Source organism: Pelodiscus sinensis, chromosome 14 (genome assembly GCF_049634645.1).
Source record: "Pelodiscus sinensis isolate JC-2024 chromosome 14, ASM4963464v1, whole genome shotgun sequence".
Taxonomy (NCBI): Eukaryota; Metazoa; Chordata; order Testudines; family Trionychidae; genus Pelodiscus; species Pelodiscus sinensis.
The window spans coordinates 4,571,308-4,590,192 of NC_134724.1; the positions used below are offsets into that span (position 1 = coordinate 4,571,308).

General features: G+C 40.9%; 1 protein-coding gene across 4 annotated transcripts in view; it reads right to left on the reverse strand.

The window, feature by feature from the left end:
* Positions 1-2,083: 2,083 nt before the first annotated feature.
* Positions 2,084-18,885, reverse strand: part of ZWILCH (zwilch kinetochore protein) — a 32,420-nt gene continuing 15,618 nt past the window's right edge. For all 4 annotated transcript variants that reach the window (XM_075896872.1, XM_075896871.1, XM_075896874.1 and 1 more), the window contains exons 8-18: positions 18,619-18,690; positions 18,177-18,270; positions 15,143-15,198; positions 12,687-12,792; positions 11,103-11,182; positions 10,705-10,861; positions 8,388-8,416; positions 4,425-4,561; positions 3,664-3,759; positions 3,449-3,567; positions 2,084-2,705 (exon numbers count right to left, since the gene is read on the reverse strand). In XM_075896872.1, the coding sequence (XP_075752987.1) occupies positions 2,614-2,705; positions 3,449-3,567; positions 3,664-3,759; positions 4,425-4,561; positions 8,388-8,416; positions 10,705-10,861; positions 11,103-11,182; positions 12,687-12,792; positions 15,143-15,198; positions 18,177-18,270; positions 18,619-18,690 (1,038 nt within the window). In that variant the 3' untranslated portion in view covers positions 2,084-2,613. The remainder of the gene's footprint in view (positions 2,706-3,448; positions 3,568-3,663; positions 3,760-4,424; positions 4,562-8,387; positions 8,417-10,704; positions 10,862-11,102; positions 11,183-12,686; positions 12,793-15,142; positions 15,199-18,176; positions 18,271-18,618; positions 18,691-18,885) is intronic.

The window sequence follows — 18,885 nt, forward strand, 5'->3', positions numbered from 1 at the left end:
AGGTGGGGATCCCAGACCAAAAAGAGCTTGTAGGAGGGGAGATCACAAGGCTATTGTGTGTGGGGGGTGAGGGTTCACAATATTGCCACTGTTTCTTCTTAACTGGTGCTTTCAGAATTGGACAACTGGAGCATGGCAGCTGCTGACTTGGAACCCAGCTCTCAAGGCAGCACCACTGCCAACAGTAGCACAGAAGTGAGTATGGCATGGTATGGTATTTCTCCCTTACTTCTGTACCACTGCCAGCAGCAGTGCAAATATAAGTGTAGCAATACCATAGTGTGCCACCCTTACTTCTGTGCTGCTGCCATCAAAGGTAGGTGGAAAGAAAGCAACAACTGCTGGCCAGGAGTCCAGCTCACCACCAGAAGTACCGCAAAAGTGAGAATGGCCTGATATAGTATTATCACTAATACTTCTGAACTGCTGCTGGTGACGGTGCTGCATTAAAGGTGGATTCCCAGCCAGCAGCAGCAGAGCTTCCTGCAGTCAGGAGAGGTTCCTGGAAGTGAGGCTGATCCAGCACTGGGAGCAGCCCATTGTAGGGGAAGAGGAAATCCAATCACTCCCCTGCATAGCTAGAATTAGCAGCTGTAGCCCAGGCACTCAGTACCCCTGACTGGAGAGCTCCCAGCCCTGCTACTAGCTCAGTGCTCAGGAGTTAAAGGGGCTTTGGGCTGGCCATGTGTGTTTGGGGAGTGACCACAGTGCCCCGGGGAGTCACAAGCATCACCCAACCATCTCTGCTCTTCCTCCCACTCCCACAAAAGTGACAAACCCTTTCATACCTTTGGACCTTAATGTTTGCACTGCTGTTGGTGGCAGTATTTCCTTGAGAGCTGTGCACTCTCTGGCCACCCAGCTCTAAAGCTGTGCTGCCACCAGCAGCAGTGCAGAAATAAGGGAGGCAGTACCATGACCCCATGACAATAGCCAGATTTCTAGTGGAGACTAGATTTCATGGTCCAGGACACATTTTTCATGGCGATGAATCTGGTAGCACCCTACTCATGATACATCTTTCTTTATTAGAAAATGTTGCACACAAAAAAATAAAATCCATGTGATCCAAAGACTTGGACATAAAAATTAATCTACCATACCAAATTCAATACTGCTGCAAGTACAGCTTAATCAAGATGCACCTGCTTTTACAAAACTAAACTAGTTCCAGAGTATGGTTAGCAACTGCCATTGCTTGGCCTGAAAGCATTCCTCGAAAGCAAGACACGAAGCAAACTTTATATGTTCACAACTTTTACAAAAATTCCAAAACACAAACTCATGTGGGGATCTCCAGTTAACTATGCACAAAAATAGATAGAATTCTAAGCTTCTACTCAAGGGTGAATAAAAATCAACGACAGCCTAGGGCTGGCTGCGAAGATTGGCAGCAGCGGCCCGGGAGCCTGGGGCTGGCTGGGAGCTCGGCAGTAGCAGCCACACCCAGCAGTCCGGGGCTGGTTGTGGAGCTCAGTGGCAGCAGCACTAGGACCAGGGGGCCCGATAGCCAGGAGCCTGGCATCAGGGCCAGGGGGGCCAGGAGAAGAGCCCATCTGGGTATGCTGACAGACCCCGGGAGAACCCACAGTCTGTCAGCAGAGCGGCCAGAATTTACCTCCCCTGATCCAGAAAAATCACTCTTTAGGGACTGTTCCCATGTAATCTATTAAAAATAATTTAAATAAATCTGAATAAATAAAAACTCTCATATACTGATTCAGAGAGCCCTTTTCAAATAATAAGTGAAAGGCTGTTTATCTGGCATATAAAATCAGGGGGGAATATAACTACATCATTTGGGGGTTAAACTTAACATGGTACAATCTATATTATTTTCAGTTTTAATAAATGCTAGCAGTTGTTTTTCTGCACAACAAACTGCAAGTACTGACATTTGGAAAAAAAATTTAGCCTCAAATTACTGAACAAACGTATATTATACTATATTATTAGACAAATGTGCATCCTCCTAGCTAAAAGTACCACCAAATATAATATAAAGTTTATATTTAGTTGTAAATAATCAAATCAGTGTGTTTTAATGGTTATATGAATATTCTTTATGAAAACAACTCAAAAGTACGAATGAAAAAAGAGATTAAATTTATTTATTTTTTTTTGCATTTGAGGGAACGTTGAATTTGGACTGGATGAGAAGAGCAACTCCAAAATAAAAGTAGAGAGACTTAAAGAAAACTGAAGTTATTTTACAAAATGTATATGCTACTGGAAGAGCAGCTCTCCAAATATGTCTTATTCATGTAACATCAGTAAAGATTCATAATATGGTTTGCTCTTGGTCAACTACATTGTACAAGAATAAAAATTAAATTTAAAATGTAAAAAAGTAGACTATTCATAAGCTATCAAAATTAATTTTTAAAGAAATTATTTTATATATTTTAAAACAGACTGTTACAATATACCAAAAAAAACTGCACATGTACTGTTGAATTAGAGGTACATCTAAATTCCTACTTTAAACACACATTAGCAAATAACATTCTTCCAACCACAAAATATGTTTAGATATGCTGGGAGGGAAACAGACAAGCCGACATTTTCCACTTACTGTACCTCCTAAGTCTCTATCTGTACAACAGCAGTCTTTTATGTAAAATGCACCTGACTGCAGTTAGCCATGGTAATAAAATACATACTTTCTTCTGTGTTTCCATTAACTGTTGTATCACAAAGTACTCCTGCAATACAAAATAACAATGTGGTAACAGGATATTCTTACAAATTACAGCTCACAAAAAAATTTGATGTGACTGTTTCAAGATGTTATATGCATCAAGATCCACTGAAATTAACAGGCTCTCAAAATTATTTTGAAAGATAAGAAAATGTCCGTGATCTGTTTTGCTACCTCCATAAGAAAGGCAAATCAAATTTACACTATCCTATATTTGGAATTCTTCCCTAGCTTTTTAAAGAGTTTTTTAAAATGTTACTCCAGCCAACATGGTGAGTCTAGACACCTGCTCTTCACGTTAATAGACTTACTCTATACTGGACTGAAGCAGGATACCAAAGTTCAAAGACAGCTCTATTTAGAACTAGGTTTCCATTAATTTTGAAAGTAACAGGCAAGTTGGGGTGGGAAAAATCACCACATTCAAAAATGTTTATCTCATATCATTACAACGTACACAACCAATAAATACTGTAATGGAAAGGTTTTTTCCCACCTCATTTGTTTACTTTGTATATACAGCAACAATTTACATATAGCCAGTTTCACTTATTCTACATACAATTTCTCCTACTCTGCTAAAGCGATTCTTATGCATAATAAAGGAATTAAAAATATTTATGTCACACTGTTTAAAAAGAGTATTATATGAGAAACTGGAACAAAACAACCCATCACTATTTAATTTTTAAAAACTTCAAGCTGATCGTGTCACTTTAATATTTTATACCAGAAATTGTTTCTTACCTAGGTTGTTTGAAGTCAGATGTTCAACAGGAGGTCTAGTGCTAAGCTGCCAAACTGTTTTTACCATTTTCTGACCGTATTCACTACTTATTTCCAATCTCCATTTTTGTGCATGATCACTGAGGAAAAAATTAAACAGAACAAAAAACCCCTAATAATTATGTACTTGATCAATATTCGATTTTCTGTATTATGAAAGCTGAGATTTGGCTTACTTTTGATAGAACTTCTTAACAATAGCTGGTCTGATTGGTAGCTGAAACACATGCTTCTCATTCAGAGGATTTTCTTTGTAATATTTGATGCAGGATCTGTGATAAAAGCAGTTAAATCTGTTACTTATTATTTCCTGGTAAGTGTTTATGCAATTATTCAACCCCAGATCAATATACATGCAAAACTCACTACATTTTCATGCCTTCTTGGCAATAGATCAGTAATTCTTATAAAAGCTGTGTGTAACTGACAATAAATAGGTTGGGATTTTGTGCTATTTGAAAGCTAAATGGATGAAAACCTCAAAAAATTGCAAGGTTTGGAAGAATGACTTGAAGTGTCTGACATAAGACATACAAGAAAAAAGCTGCAGCAACAAGAAAGCTAATGTAAAAAAAAACCTAAAATTTTTGTTCGAGAAGTTACTCTGAAGGTATGTTCTTATGAATATCTCTTTTATGTATTTCAGAATGGAGGAATGACTGAAATCTGCTAGCTCACAAAGGAAAAAGAGAAGAAAATAAAAATGAGGGTTCTAATGATTTTTTGAACCCCCTCAGATGGTGGGGGAAGTATAAAGGTGTAAATCAGGGCAGAAAAATTGAACATGAAGATCCAATGCTTTCATAGCAGTCCACGTCCATCACAATCATATCAATAACGTACAGCTTATAAAATACTTTTGAATGTATCTAGTTATTTTAAAATAATTCATTTATTACTGACATTCAAATGATGACAATAAAAATTAAATAATTACTGCATCAAAGGGAAGAGGTTCTCATATTTGAAGTGAAGAAAGACTGTGCAGCTGACCAATATTTCCAGCACATGATGAAGTTTTTGAACACGATGAACCTGCTCCTGTAGGTCTACTGCTGTGGAAATGAAGTAGTCCTATAGACGAAAAATAGGGACTTGAAAACAAGAAATTAACAAAGCTTTTAAAGAGAAACTGTTGGTGTTGGGTGAATTTAATAAGCCAACCAGACAATTTGTACACATTCTGAAGATCCTCTCTTCTAGGTATAGGGTACTGATTTATAAAAATCCTACTCCCAGAATGCTTAATTAAGCAAATCACTTGTAAATTAAACAAAATGTTTTCTTGCAGCCAAGATACGTAACAATGCATGCAAACCTACAACCTTGAACTAACCCTAGAGCATGTGTTGTGTTCATATTGAATGTTAAAATCTCATTCCCTTCCCTACTTAAAAAATAAAGTTTAGTGATGGTGAAAAAAATACTGGATTATACAAGGGACCTGTATAAAATAACTAGCAAGAGTTTAAAATCCCTCTTAATCTGCAAACACACCCCTGCCTTCACCTGGAAAGACTATCTCTTAGATGAGAAAGTAGTTATACCTCCACGGCTATGCAATTTTTGGATTTCTGCTAAAAATACCAAAGAAAATGCTAATTGGGATGGTTTGTGCTGCAGTCGATGGTTTTGGTTCATTATGAATTTATTGTGTGAGGTTATAATTGTTATAGCATATATATTCATTGTATTTCAATTGGAGTTAATTTGTTGGAGTATAAAAGTATATGATAGTTTCTCTAAATACCAAACTATGTACTAGACATGAGTAAGATGAGCTGAAATACAAAAACCTGTAAGTCAAACCCTGCAAGACTTTAGCTTAGCTATTTTAGGCCTTGAAGACAATAAATAATGATGTAAGTGCCAGGAAATATCCGGATGCCCTAAGAATGTGGGAAAAGAGGTACCAAGTGATAATATTGCCAACAATTATCCAGAAGATTAATATTAAATCATAAAATACCATAAAGAGACATCTGCCCCAGACACTGTCTTAATCAAGGGATACAGGTTGTTCATCAATTCTAATGAGAATAAAGGAAACTTACCCAGCCTATACAAAATTGGGGTCCCTTAAATTTCTAGGGTACACAGACCAGTAAGAGGGCTTACACTTTTATGGACATGCACAGAAAGCACGTGTAGACCAGTGTTTTTTAAACTGTGCTCCGCAGCACGGAGGCAGTCAGAGGTGTGCCATGGAGAACAAGAATTCAAAATAGCTGAACTTAAAGGGGCAGGCTACTTTTTACTGAGGGGGAAAAAAATCCAAACAAAACTTTCCCCTGACCTTTTTTTTCCCTCAATAACTTTCCCCCTGACCCGTTATCCCACAAACTCCCCTCCCCCCAACAAAAAATCCTTTGTGTTCCTCATTAAAAAAAATGGTTTGGTGTTCCTCGGTCTTAAAAAGTTTAAGAAACACTGGTGTAGACAGAGTCACGTTATAAAAAGTGGATGCCCAGAATGGGAAAACTGAGCTCCCTCTGGGAGACTCCAGCAGGAACCACCTCTCCACTGATGATCACACCATGAGAGATCCATCAGACCCTAACATTATTGCCAAGGATGTGAGTATAACTGTATTTGTAACTTGTGCATAGGTCTGTATAGAATTTCTATGTGCTTGGATAATTACAACTTTAATTGCAGCTTTAATAAAATATACAATGTAGACTAGATTTTGGCACTTGTGAATGTATACATGGTCACAACATTCAATCTGTGTGTGTTCCTAGAGACTCTGAATTTGAAGCAAGTTAATAGAAGCGAATCTCACTCTGTTAAGCTTGAAATTGTAGCCACCAGGGCTGAATCCATGCTTATGTAATACCATGTTACACAATTTACTTTACATAAAATGAAAGGCTACAGTGCAATATGGGTCACAGTCTATAGGATATAAAAAATTATTTTAAAAAACCCATTAAAAACCCTAGTGGTTACACTTTGCGCTCTGCAGTATAAGGCTTATACTGTAGAGCTTGCAGCACAGCCAGCTCCCCAGGAGCGGGCCTGACAGCCAGGAGCTGGTGTGTGCCAGGAGTCGGCTTATAAACTGGCTCCCAGCGCACACTAATTCCCGTCCCCGCTCCCAGGGAGCCAGCTATGCAACATCAGAATAAGCTTTATGTTGTAGAGCCAATAGTGCAGGGCAGCAGCTGGCTACCTGGGAGCAAGGCTGGCTGGCAGATGGTACATGGCAGCGAAGAGCGTAACCATAATGGAAACCAATAAGCTGATGCTTATCTGCTAATCCCATGTTTCTCAAACTGTGGGTCCCGACCGCCCAGGGGGTTGCAGCAACTTAGAGGAGGGTCGGGGTATCACAAAATTTGAGAACCCCATGTTAACCATTTAAACTGTTACACTCTTACATCCTTAATCTACACTTCCAATTCTTTTTACATAGGTCAAACAGCTGTAAAGTGGTGGCAACTTTATCAATTATTTCAGCAAGTTTGAATAAGGGCCTAGGTCTGATTTGAACCAGAGAGCTGGAAATGAAATGTGGAGGTGTCATACTAACAAGAACACTACCACTTTGCATTCATGGTTTTCATTCAAGCTTTTTAAAAAAGATGGGCGGGTATTTCCATTTTAAAGATGGGGAAACACATACAGGTTAAGTGATCTATGCATATGTTCACACAGCAAGTCAATGGAACAGTTTGGAAGAGAATCTAGATTTCCTGACCCATAACAGAATACCCTATCCATGAGACTAAGCAGCTGTTACCAATCATGTCAGCTATTAAGCCTTCACTTAGTTTCCTTAAAATTAGCTAGCTGTATGGATTAGTGACAGAATTTCCATGATCAAGAACATGATTTGGAAGAAAAGGTGTTTTTAATACAGTAAACCTGTGCTATCCGGAATTTAAGCATCCAGAAAACTGCAGAAACCGGCAAATTTCTGACGCCGGGAAAAGCAAAACAAACTAACAAACAAAAAGGAAACTGGCTCTTTAAGTGCTGGGCCACTCCTCAGACAAGCATGCAGCACGTACCTGGAGGAGGGGCGAACGGCAGCCAGAAGCAAGCAGCAAGCATCTCGGCTCCCCCCACAGCTCCTGGCACCCCAGCAGGCCATCCCCCCCACGGCTTCCGCCCCCTTGCCAGCAGGCTGCCCCCGCCATCTCTGCCTCCCGGCTTCCACCTCCCCTCACCAGGCCGCATTCCCCCTTTCTCTCCCCACTACAGCTCCTGGCCCCCCTAGCAGACCACATCCCGGTTCCCGCACAGCTCCCCCCTCCCCAAGATAACCAGAATTTTTAGGTTACCGGCACGTCCTAATCCCCGGGCATGCCGGATAACACAGGTTTTACTGTAGTAGATTTCTAGGACTGTCAATGTTGACAGTGTTCACTTCAAATACATATGAAACACCAATTCAGAGTCGTACCACAGTGATAAACAAGCAAAACTTTCAGGGTCATCACAAGGCAACAACTATAAAACCCTATTTCTAACCTCAATCCTTCCACAGAATGTGCCTTCACAGTTAATGTAAACTTTCTCTACTACTGAAGTAGAAATTTTGTTTCAAAACCTGTAGGCACTCTTTTCCCAGAACAATACCCAAATTAACAGACAGGATTTTACAGCTCCCTACAAAATATTGGACATAGCTCTTTCATATTTTTCAAGTGGAAGTAGCTCTGTAGATAATTACATGGAAGGTGGTACCTCAGCTTTGACCTAATTTCTTCCTTTCTGCCCTCATCAGAGCTTCAAATAAGTGTTTGAAATGCTCACTTTTCAAGGCTGAGAACTCAGAATGCATGTCATAGTCTTGCAAATAGCCATTATGAATTTAGAAAGAAAATTAATCCACAAAAGAATGTATCAAAGCTCTATGTTGCTTTCAAAATAAGAAACTAAAATATCTCACCAGATAAGTTAATGTTCCAAGTTCCTGATCTGAAAAACAAAATAAAGATTTTTTTAAGAAACCAAAATACAGGCTACACAGTGGCAGTTTCAGGCATAAGCAAAATACACTTAGAGTGAGTCTACACAGCACCCTAAACTCAAAATTACATAGTCAATGTGTGCTACACATATTGTGTATCTTATTTCGACTGAATTTCTAAATAGGCCATTTCGAAATCTGGCGCATCTACACAGTGCCAAATTTCAAAATAACATGCTATTTCAATAGTGATAGGAATGTAGCCGTGTTAGTCTGGTGTAGCTGAAACAAAATACAGGACTATGTAGCACTTTAAAGACTAACAAGATGGTTTATTAGATGTTGAGCTTTCGTGGGCCAGACCCGCTTCCTCAGATCAAATAGTGGAAGAAAATAGTCACAACCATATATACCAAAGGATACAATTAAAAAAAAGAACACATATGAAAAGGACAAATCAAATTTCAGAACAGAAGAAGGATGCGGGGAGGGGGGAAGGCAAATGTCTGTGAGCTAATGGTATTAGAGGTGATAATTGGAGAAGCTATCTTTGTAATGGGTAAGATAACTGGGGTCTTTGTTGAGACCCACGCATAGAGCGTCGAATTTTAGCATGAATGACAGTTCAAAGGATTCCCTTTCAAGTGCAGATTTAAAAGGCTTCTGAAGCGGGATGCAGGTAATTAAGTCGTTAAGACAGTGTCCTTTCTGGTTGAAATGGCAAGAAACTGTTTTTTCTTTGTGATCCTGTCTAACATCTGTTTTGTGGACATTGATCCCTTGGCGAAGTGTCTGAGATGTTTGTCCAATGTACAAAGCAGACGGACGCTTTCGGCACATGATAGCAAATTATATTTCTGGATGCGCAGGAATATGTATTCTTGATCTTATAACTCACTTGGTTAGGTCCAATAATGGTATCAGCAGAGTGAATATGTGGACAAAACTGGCAACGGGGTTTGTTGCAAGGGAAGGTACCAGGGTTGGTATTAGTGTGGTATGTCAACATACCAATTAGTGTGGTAGTATCAACAACCACAGGACATACCACACTAATACCAACCCTGGTACCTTCCCTTGCAACAAACCCCGTTGCCAGCTTTGTCCACATATTCACTCTGCTGATACCAGACCCCAGTTATCTTACCCATTACAAAGATAGCTTCTCTAATTATCACCTCTAATACCATTAGCTCACAGACATTTACCTTCCCTGCCCCCCCGCATCCCCTTTCTGTTCTGAAATTTGATTTGTCCTTTTCATGTGTGTTCTTTTTTTTAATTGTATCCTTTGGGATATATGGTTGTGACTATTTTCTTCCACTATTTGATCTGAGGAAGTGGGTCTGGCCCACGAAAGCTCATCATCTAATAAACCATCTTGTTAGTCTTTAAAGTGCTACATAGTCATGCTATTTCAAGACATCCCTTAATCCTTGTGGAATGAGGGTTACCGGGATGCTGAAATAGCATGCTCATTATTTTGAAAAATATTTCGAAATAACGGGTGGCTTGTGAAAACAAGGGGTAGCTATTTCAGGATACCAGAGGTATCCTGAAATTGCCAAGCAGTGTAGACGTATCCTAAGTGAAGAGTACAGTCACCTCACCTGAGGTCTTGTTTGTACTCACTGCTGTTAAGTACAAAGAGAAACATGAAGTGGTTCCTCCAGCCAGGGTGAAGCACCGCCCCTGCCTGCAGTGTGCTGCTCCAGATAGGCCAGACCCGCCATGAACAGAGGGGCTGCGCCAGCAGAGCTGGAGTACCCCTAGCCACAGTGCACCGGGCTGCGTGCAGCATGGGCAGAGGCTGTTCTAGCTGGGTTTGAGTGTCCCCACCGGCAGCATGCTTCTCCACCCAAGCCCACCAAAGGCAGGAGCTGCTCTGGCCAAGCTGCAGTGCCACAACTGGCAGCACTCTGCTCCAGCCGGGCCCAGTCAGCTGCAAATGGGGACTTCTCTGACTGAGCTGGAGCAGCTCCCTGTCCGTGACAAGCACCTCCGGGCCCACCATGGGTGGTGCTTCTCTGGCTGGGTTGAAGCAGCACCCCTGTCCATGGTGGGCTGTTCCAGTCTGGAGCCGCCCCCGATGGTTAACCACAAACATTAAAAACATCACCAGGTAACCATTCACATCCCTAGTGATAAGAACAGATTTTTCAGGAAACAAGGAAAAAGACTAACATGACAGAATAGTGTTGAAGTTAAGATAAACAAAAACAGAGGTAATAGACTGTTTGCATTAAGAAGAGTTTTTTAGTGAATGTCAAGTCATGCCTTTAAATAACAGGTTTACCTATAAAACAACTGACATAATCTTTCTTCATTTTGTCGAGCCCAATCTCCAGAAGCATTTGAATTGGGGTGATACCAGTCAAGGAAATAGCCTCCATAGCTCCATGATAAGTTTGATTAATCAATTTGCTTAGTAAACTGCTACTCCCTTGATGAATCTAAAAATAAAAGATGCTTTCTTGTCTTGTAATGTATAGATGAAACACAAATGGTATAATTTACAAGTAAGACATTATTTAAAAAGTTAAACTAATAGTTCACTATTTAATAACGGAATTTAAAATATTGTCAAAATGGAGAGCAATTTACAAACATTTAAAAGAATTTTATCCTAATTTATTTACAAAATCAAAGCTGATATTTTTATCATCAAAACATATTAAGGTTACATATACATACCCATGGCTGTATCTCACCATTTTCTAGAGATCTGATGACCAGTGTGAAACACTTTACCAAGTCTTGATAAGAAGAGACACCTTGATAAAAGAGTTATTCTAATATTTAACTTATAATGGCTACAAAAACATGTCTGTCTTTATCATATAGATAAAAAAGTTGAATACACAAATTATAAGAAAACAAGAAAACCCCACAAGCTTATTGTACACAAAAGTCCAAAGACCAGTTTAAGTGTGCAACTAAACCAAGAGGTCTTGCACTACATCATGTAGTTTTATAAACTCTGGTTCTGGCAAAAGGCCTGTGAGAGTAGGTTCCAGAAAATGGTCTTTTACTGATACTGCCTATCCTAGAATTCAGCTCCAAGAGCAACAGCGAAAGCTACTCGGCAGTTTATAACTACTATTAATTAGGGATGTCAAAAAAAGCATAAAAACAGTAACTGTGTAACAGATCAAAATTCTATTGGTTACATGGTTAAATGTTTTACCCAAAGATGTAAGGGTAATGAGGGAAGAATCCTGGAGGGGTGCCTCCACACTCAGGATCCCATTCCCTGGGTTCCATCTGCCTGCCCCATGCCACAGGCTCTGCTGCCAGCAAAATCCCAGTGTGTATGAGGTCCAACTGCCAGCCCCTCTCCAGGGGTCCCGACTGTCAATCTGTCTCTCAGGACCCTAGCAAAGTTTAACCATTAACAGAAACCGATAAGCATCAGGACTCGGGGAAAGGGAAGTGATTTCTCAGTTACCTAATTCCTAGACCATGTCAGGCTCTATAGACTACAATTCAAGGTGTTTATTACAAACTTAAGTAAACAGAAAACAATTCAAACTTAAAGTAAATAGATAACAATGCTTCATGCTCCACAGAAATGAATATATGCTCTTAACTGCTTGTCCTACTTAGGAGACAAGGGTCTGCATTCTGCACCAGCAAAACCCATCAAGTACTAATATACCTGAGCAGGGTATAGAATACATATGTATAGAGTATATTTTAGTCATTTGCTCTTGATGTTGCAAAGGCACTGATTAATATGTCAATATTCACACCAGAAAAGAATGATCATGACTTCCAAGTCAGCACTACATGTAAAAATAAAAAATGCATTTGTGCGCCAAAACTCACTTTGTAAACAAAAAGCAGTAATGAGTCAAATTAATAGGACCCCAAGACTGCAAATATTATTTGCAATGTTTAGCACCTATAACATTTTCTAAAGAACTACTTACTTAAATATAGTCCATAAGCACCAGTAAAGTCTTATTTTATAGATAAATAGCTGTCAATAATAAACATTATTTATTGCTAAAAAGAACCAACAATCAGGAAAAGAGAAAATATGCACATACCACAAGTCACCATGTTTTCCAATAATATTGTAAATAGAGCATGTTATCTTATGATTAAATGAGTAACAATGAGCTTTAGACCTGTTTATGGCATAACCATCCTGGAGAATTAATCAGTTCTTAAAACTTGGATAAACTTATACCAATTTCTTAAAATATATATCAAAAGGTGGTATAGGAAATGTATGAAAGTTATAAGGCAGTGAAAAAAAGATAAAACACTTACTCCTTCTCATTTTGCACCACAGCTCTTCAGCAAAATCCAGGTCTCCTCTCTCACTAAAAAGCGATTTTATTGAACTGTCCACTGCAGCAGAGTCACATTTGACTTTCTGAAAGAGAGTTTTACTTGAAAATGCTCCTTCAAAATAAAGTCAAATATTTGTCTTAACATTCAAAAGCAGCAGAGTGCAAATGTTTTCAATAGCACCATTCTTACCATTCACAGAATTTACCACATCCTGCCTTCCCTTGCCATCTTTACTTCTGCGCTACTGCTGGAAGCGGTGTTGCCTCAGAACTGGATTGCCAAGGAGTGGCAGCTGCAGGTCAGGGTATGTGTGTTGTTTGCAGGATGAGGGGACTATTTTTCTTAATCCCACTCCCGTCTTGTCCTGCAATATCCACTCTATTTTTATCGTGTCCTAATATCATGAGAGCAGATTCTGCAGGATTCCATTTTCTTCACACCTCCCCAGATTATGCCCCTCATTATACCCCCAGTTTGCACACCGTTCTAAAAATCTACAGAAATCAAATCCTCTCCAATAGCCAAATATTAATCTGAAAAATTAATATTTCTTCTCTTTTCAAATCAGCAGTTCAATTAATACATTTCACACTAATTAAGAAACATATTTTTACCAAGCCTTTAACTAGTGAGGAGCCACTGTCCTAACCTCTTGAGAAACAGCTAATTCCTAAAGATTGTGTGTCCACAAAGGAAAACTGATTTTAGGAGGAAGAATTTATGGCCACTGCAGCACTTGACCTGAATGCTTGCCTAGAATGAGTAAAAATTGACCATGCTTTCATCAAGCCATTCTTTTTACTCCAATTTACAATTTGCTATGCCAGTATAGACAGAAAGTTTTGCCATAAACAACCTCAGTATAGAATTAGAGAAGCACCAGTAAAGAATATGACTAGCACTGCATAGAATTCACAGATGACAGTTACATGATTTCTTTTGTTTTTAAATGCATTGATGTATTGCATCAAATACAAAAAACATTCTTCTTCTGAGCATATGGTTTTCCCATGATCTTTAATGCAAGACTACAGTTTATGATTTTGTTGGTGTACATTAAATCACAGACTTGAGATCAAAATGGAAAAAACTTATTTGACAATCTCCCCACAAAAAGAAAAAAATCTTAATTATTTATGAAGGAGAAAGATAAATATTAGTAAAAAAATTAAAATCTCTACAAAATTGTTTGAAGTTATGCAAGGCAGGAAGATACCATGGTGATGTGTGCATGTGTAAAGAGCTAGATAGTTAAGTGTGACAGTTTCCAGACCCTCCAGTAAGCTACAAACCATTGGAGAGTCAAGCAAGTGGCAGAATGAAAATGGCACAGAGATCTGAGTCAGGGATGTTAGATATTGTGTAATTAAATAGTCATGTAACTGCATGAAATCTTAGTGGTTACATGACTATTCAATAGTCCTCAGGGGCAGAGCCAGCAGCCAGTGCACTCAGGGTCCCAATCCCAGGAAGCCCCCTGATATCCCACACTGCTGCCTCTTACCCAACCCACAAGGGGAGACAGTTTAAAAACAAACTTCCCTCGCGGACCGACTGCTTGCCGCCCTGCGCTGTTGCCTCTGATACTGAGGCAGCAGCATGGGGTGGCAGAAGTCCTTGTCCGTGGAGGAGCTGAGGTCCTTATCATCATGAGGGCAGGCAGCCCTTATCAGTGTGAGGGCGGGGACCAGGCAGCACCACAGATTATCCGCTCCAGCCTACGCCCTCACACTCCACACTACTGCCTCTCTATCAGAGGCAGCAGTGCAGGAATGCGGGAGGTGGGGGAACAGGCTTAAAGCCAGCTTCTCATGGGCACCAGCTCCCGCTCCCCCCTTCGCTGCTCTGATACAGAGGCAGCAAAGGGAAAGGGGAAATATGCATGTAGTCAACAAGATTAACCGATAAGCCTAGGCTTATCGGTTAATCATATAGTCAACTACTCGTTGAAGTGACTCTGATTAGGAATGTCATGAAAGAAGATGAAATAGCAGCATGTGACCGGTTTAGGAGATGAGAGGGGGAATATTAAGATGATGAAAGGTGATTGTGTGTGGAAGAAATCAGATCTCCAACCTATAGGTAAAGAGAGAGAGAAAGAAAGAAAGAAGCAGATCTTTGTGGAATTAATCCACTCCCATCCATTAGGGTTGGTTTTGTCTGCTGGATAAGATCACGGCTACTTCTCTTGGAATGCAGCAATCAGGACTAAAAACTAAGTAAAACTCTAGTGAAAATGCTAATATATAAAACACTGAGGGAGATTCTGAAAAAGTACAAATGGCACTTGACTTTCAGCTAAGTGCCCAGTGGCTTCATATGCCTTTGAAACAATAAATCTCATGCTGTTCCTACTGAATAAGGACAATAGGAGATTTCCAAACTATTGCAGAAACAGTGAATGAAACAAGAATGGTTGAAAATACACATACCTCTGCAGCGTTTTTGTGTACTGATGCATTAAATCCATCCAATTTGTTCTTTAAATCTAAAGGAGCAGGAAAAAGAATTGTGCCACTATGATAAGCTATGCATAGCTGAACAACAACCTAAGTCCCAGATATGTTACAATTTTGGTCCTAATAAAAGACATTAGTTGTAAGGATAACAAATGTGGACAAATTACAGGCAGTCCCCGAGTTACGCGGATCCGACTTATGTCGGATCCGCACTTACGAACGGGGCTTTTCTCGCCCCAGAACTTGCGGGCGGCGGGACCACCCAGATGCGCAGTGGTCCCGCCACCGCATCCTCCGGGGCGAGAAAAGCTGCTCCGGGTGTCCCTGGTCTGCTGCGGGGGTCCCCAGCAGACCAGGGACACCCCGAGCAAAGCCTTGGAGGCGCGGGACCCTGCCACCTCTGCGGCTTTGCTCGGGGTGTCCCTGGTCTGCTGGGGACCCCTCCCAGCAGACCAGGGACACCCCGAGCAGACCAGGGACACCCAGAGCAAAGCCTCGGAGGCGTGGGACCCTGCTGCCTCCGCGGCTTTGCTCCGGGTGTCCCTGGTCTGGTGGGGGGGGGGGGGGGTGGGCAGCTAATGCGTCCCCTCCCCACCTAGCAGACCAGGCTTTTGTTGTGGACGCCTGGGGTAGTGCAGCTGGGGTGCTGCTGGGTTGGTCCTGGGGGGACCTACCTGGCAGCGCCCCAGCTGTTCTGTCCCAGGCTCCAGATTCAGCCACTGTTGAAACTGATCAGTGGCTGATTCCAGGAAGCTGGGGGCAGAGTAACTCTGTCTCGGGCTTCCTGTAGTCAGCCCCTGGTCAGATTCAGCAGCAGCGGCTGAATCTGGAGCCAGTTCCAAGTTACGTACAAATTCAACTTAAGAACAAACCTATAGTCCCTATCTTGTACATAACCCGGGGACTGCCTGTATCTTTCTTGGTGATTCCTTCTAAACACTGTTTCTACTATTAGATAATAGAACTGAATTAGAAGGGACCTCAGGTCTGATAAGATCTGATCAGACTTATGAAAAAAATCTTCCCCCACTAAATAGGAGTTAATACAGGCAGTCCCTGACTTGTGACGTGATTGGTTCCTGGGGAAGCGTCACAAGTCGGGGGCGTCATAACTTGAACCCTCATTGACAATAGGCGTCATGTGCCATCGTAAATGTGGGCCGAAGACGGAAGTCAGGAGTTTTCGGCCCCTTCCACACTTGATCGTAAGTGCGGGGAGTCACAAGTCAGGCCGTCGTAACATGGGGGTTTCCTGAAATACTGTCTTGGGTTCCTTGCCTTCCCCAAGGGTGGTGAGGAGTGAAGAAAGAGTGGGTGTATGCACACTGAAGAAAGTCACAATAATCCTGCATTTAATACATTCAGCTACATAATGGAAGGATTTGTTATCTTATTTAGTCTAGTACAGTGCATTCATGTATATTTTTAAAGTAAACTGTTTTATTAATTTCTCACACTTTTACTGTAGTCACTTGCCTAGGCAGCGGCGGATATAGGGCAGGGTGAGCGGGGCGGCTGCCCTGGGACCCGCACTTCAATAGGCCCCGCGCATGCACCCAACGCACACTACTTCTGGTTGGCTGCTGCCGAGGCGCATGCACGAAACACTACTTCCGGTCAGCTGCTGCCGACGCACATGTGCGAAATTGTACCGCCCGGGCCCTGAGGCGCTGCCCCGAGCCCCGCAAAATTATCATCCACCCCTGTGCCTAGGGATAATTTGTTAATACCTATTCTCTAAAATTAATACCACTTCTCTAAAATTGAAACAGTGGTTTTACTGTTTATCAACATCTCTGGTTTTCTTACATACATTTTCTCCTTCTCTCTGTTAGTCTATATGCTGATTTGTGGATAATTTCAATTTCACTCTGAAGTTCTCTGTCTTAAACCCGCATGGATATATCCTTTACAACAGAAGGGAGCAAACTACAGCCCAGAAGCCAAATCCAGTCTGCTGAATCCTTCCGTCCAATCATCCCAGCTCCCGCCTAGGTGTTCTGGCCAGGTGGTCTGATTGCAGCACTACCTGCCTCAGAACTCTGGGCATCATGGCTGTGGCACTGCCATCTGCAGTGCACTAGGTAGCATGGTCAGAGGGCAGGGAGTCCCAGGGGGAATGGAGCAGGGGGTTAGTTAGGTGATCCTAGGAGGGCAGGGAACACGTGGGGTTAGCTAGCGGGCAGAGTGGGGAAATATGGGTAATCAGGAGGCAGGTGCATTGGATAGGGGGTGGGAAGCAAAGGCAGTTAATTAGGAGGCAGGAAGTCCTCAGAGGCTAGGGAGTGAAGGGGGAATTTGGATAGAATGTAGGGGTCCCTGAGGGAACATGTGGGGGTTGCATAGGGGAATGAGGCCAAGCCATGCCTGGCTGTCTGGGGAGGCACAGCCTCCCCTACCTGGCCCTCTATACAATTTCTGATCCCTGATGTGGCCACCCTCAGGCCAATACATTTGCCCTCTTCTGCTCTAAGCTAAAAAAATTCTTGTCATAAAAGGCCAGAATTTTTAGAAGTGAGATGTTGGCATATTTAGCACTAGCTGAAATTCAGGATAATTTAATATAACACAAGTGGGGCACACAAAGATTGGGAAACTGAAATCATTAGTCACTGAAAATCTTTGCCACTATGTTTACATGTGTTCTTTCCTGTCTCAGTCTATAAACTGTTGTAGGAGAGATTTCTATTTGTCTCATTTAATCTTTTTCTTCCTATTTTCAACACTACAGTTTACCTGTTTCACAAGATTCTCGAGATTTCACCAGGAGAGTTAGAGGTATACAAAGTAACTTGTTTCAGGACCACTTTTGGTGTATTATTGTACCTTATAAATTGCCATCTACAGTTCCAATACTATCATAACCTTACGCTGCATTTTCATTTCATTCGTGTGAAGTTTTAAGTCTCTTGCCATTTTTTCTTAACTTAAATTTTGATTACAAGATTTGCATTTCTCTACACAATTTTATCCATTTATAGCATCTCAAATTATTAATTAAAAATACCATTCAGAAGTTCCTGAACAAGCTCAACCGCTGATTCAGCTACCAAAGGCTCAGGCCAATCCGTCACTCCAGTCTTCAAGCCTTCAGCCAAAACCTAACAGAAAAAATCTAGATTATTTTGTTTGAGGTTCTGCACAGGAATATAAAAATCTATTTTACTCGTAAAAAACAACAAAAATGAACCACTGTATGAAAATTCCACCAAGAAATGGTATGCAATACAGCCAAGCTAATGTTGTGTTAGAAATTTTAGAATGTTGTGACTTGTGTATCCTTTATTTCTCAACTTTAACACTGTGTTAAAAGTTATTTGCATTTAATATAGTCATGTCATTTCAAAGAACCTTATAAATAGTTACCAAAATACTCAACATAAAAATACCATTCCTGGTATGTTGGCAACCAAACTGATATAAACTGGAAGTTTCACATTCATACTTACAAGGAGAAACTGCAGTTCTCTATGTAACTCGAACACAGGACTCCTTGGGTCCCCAGGTTCCAATCTAATGTTCTGAAAATAAAAACAAAAACAAAATAAAAAAAATAACCCACACACATCAGACTGACTCTGGAATACAAATTTCTAAAACCTTAACAACAGAAATCAGGCTGATGAACTATTTATTATGGATGTTATCAATATGCTATATTGTTACTGCCACAATAATATAATCAGCAAAAATTAGCATACTTTCTGTGAGCCGCA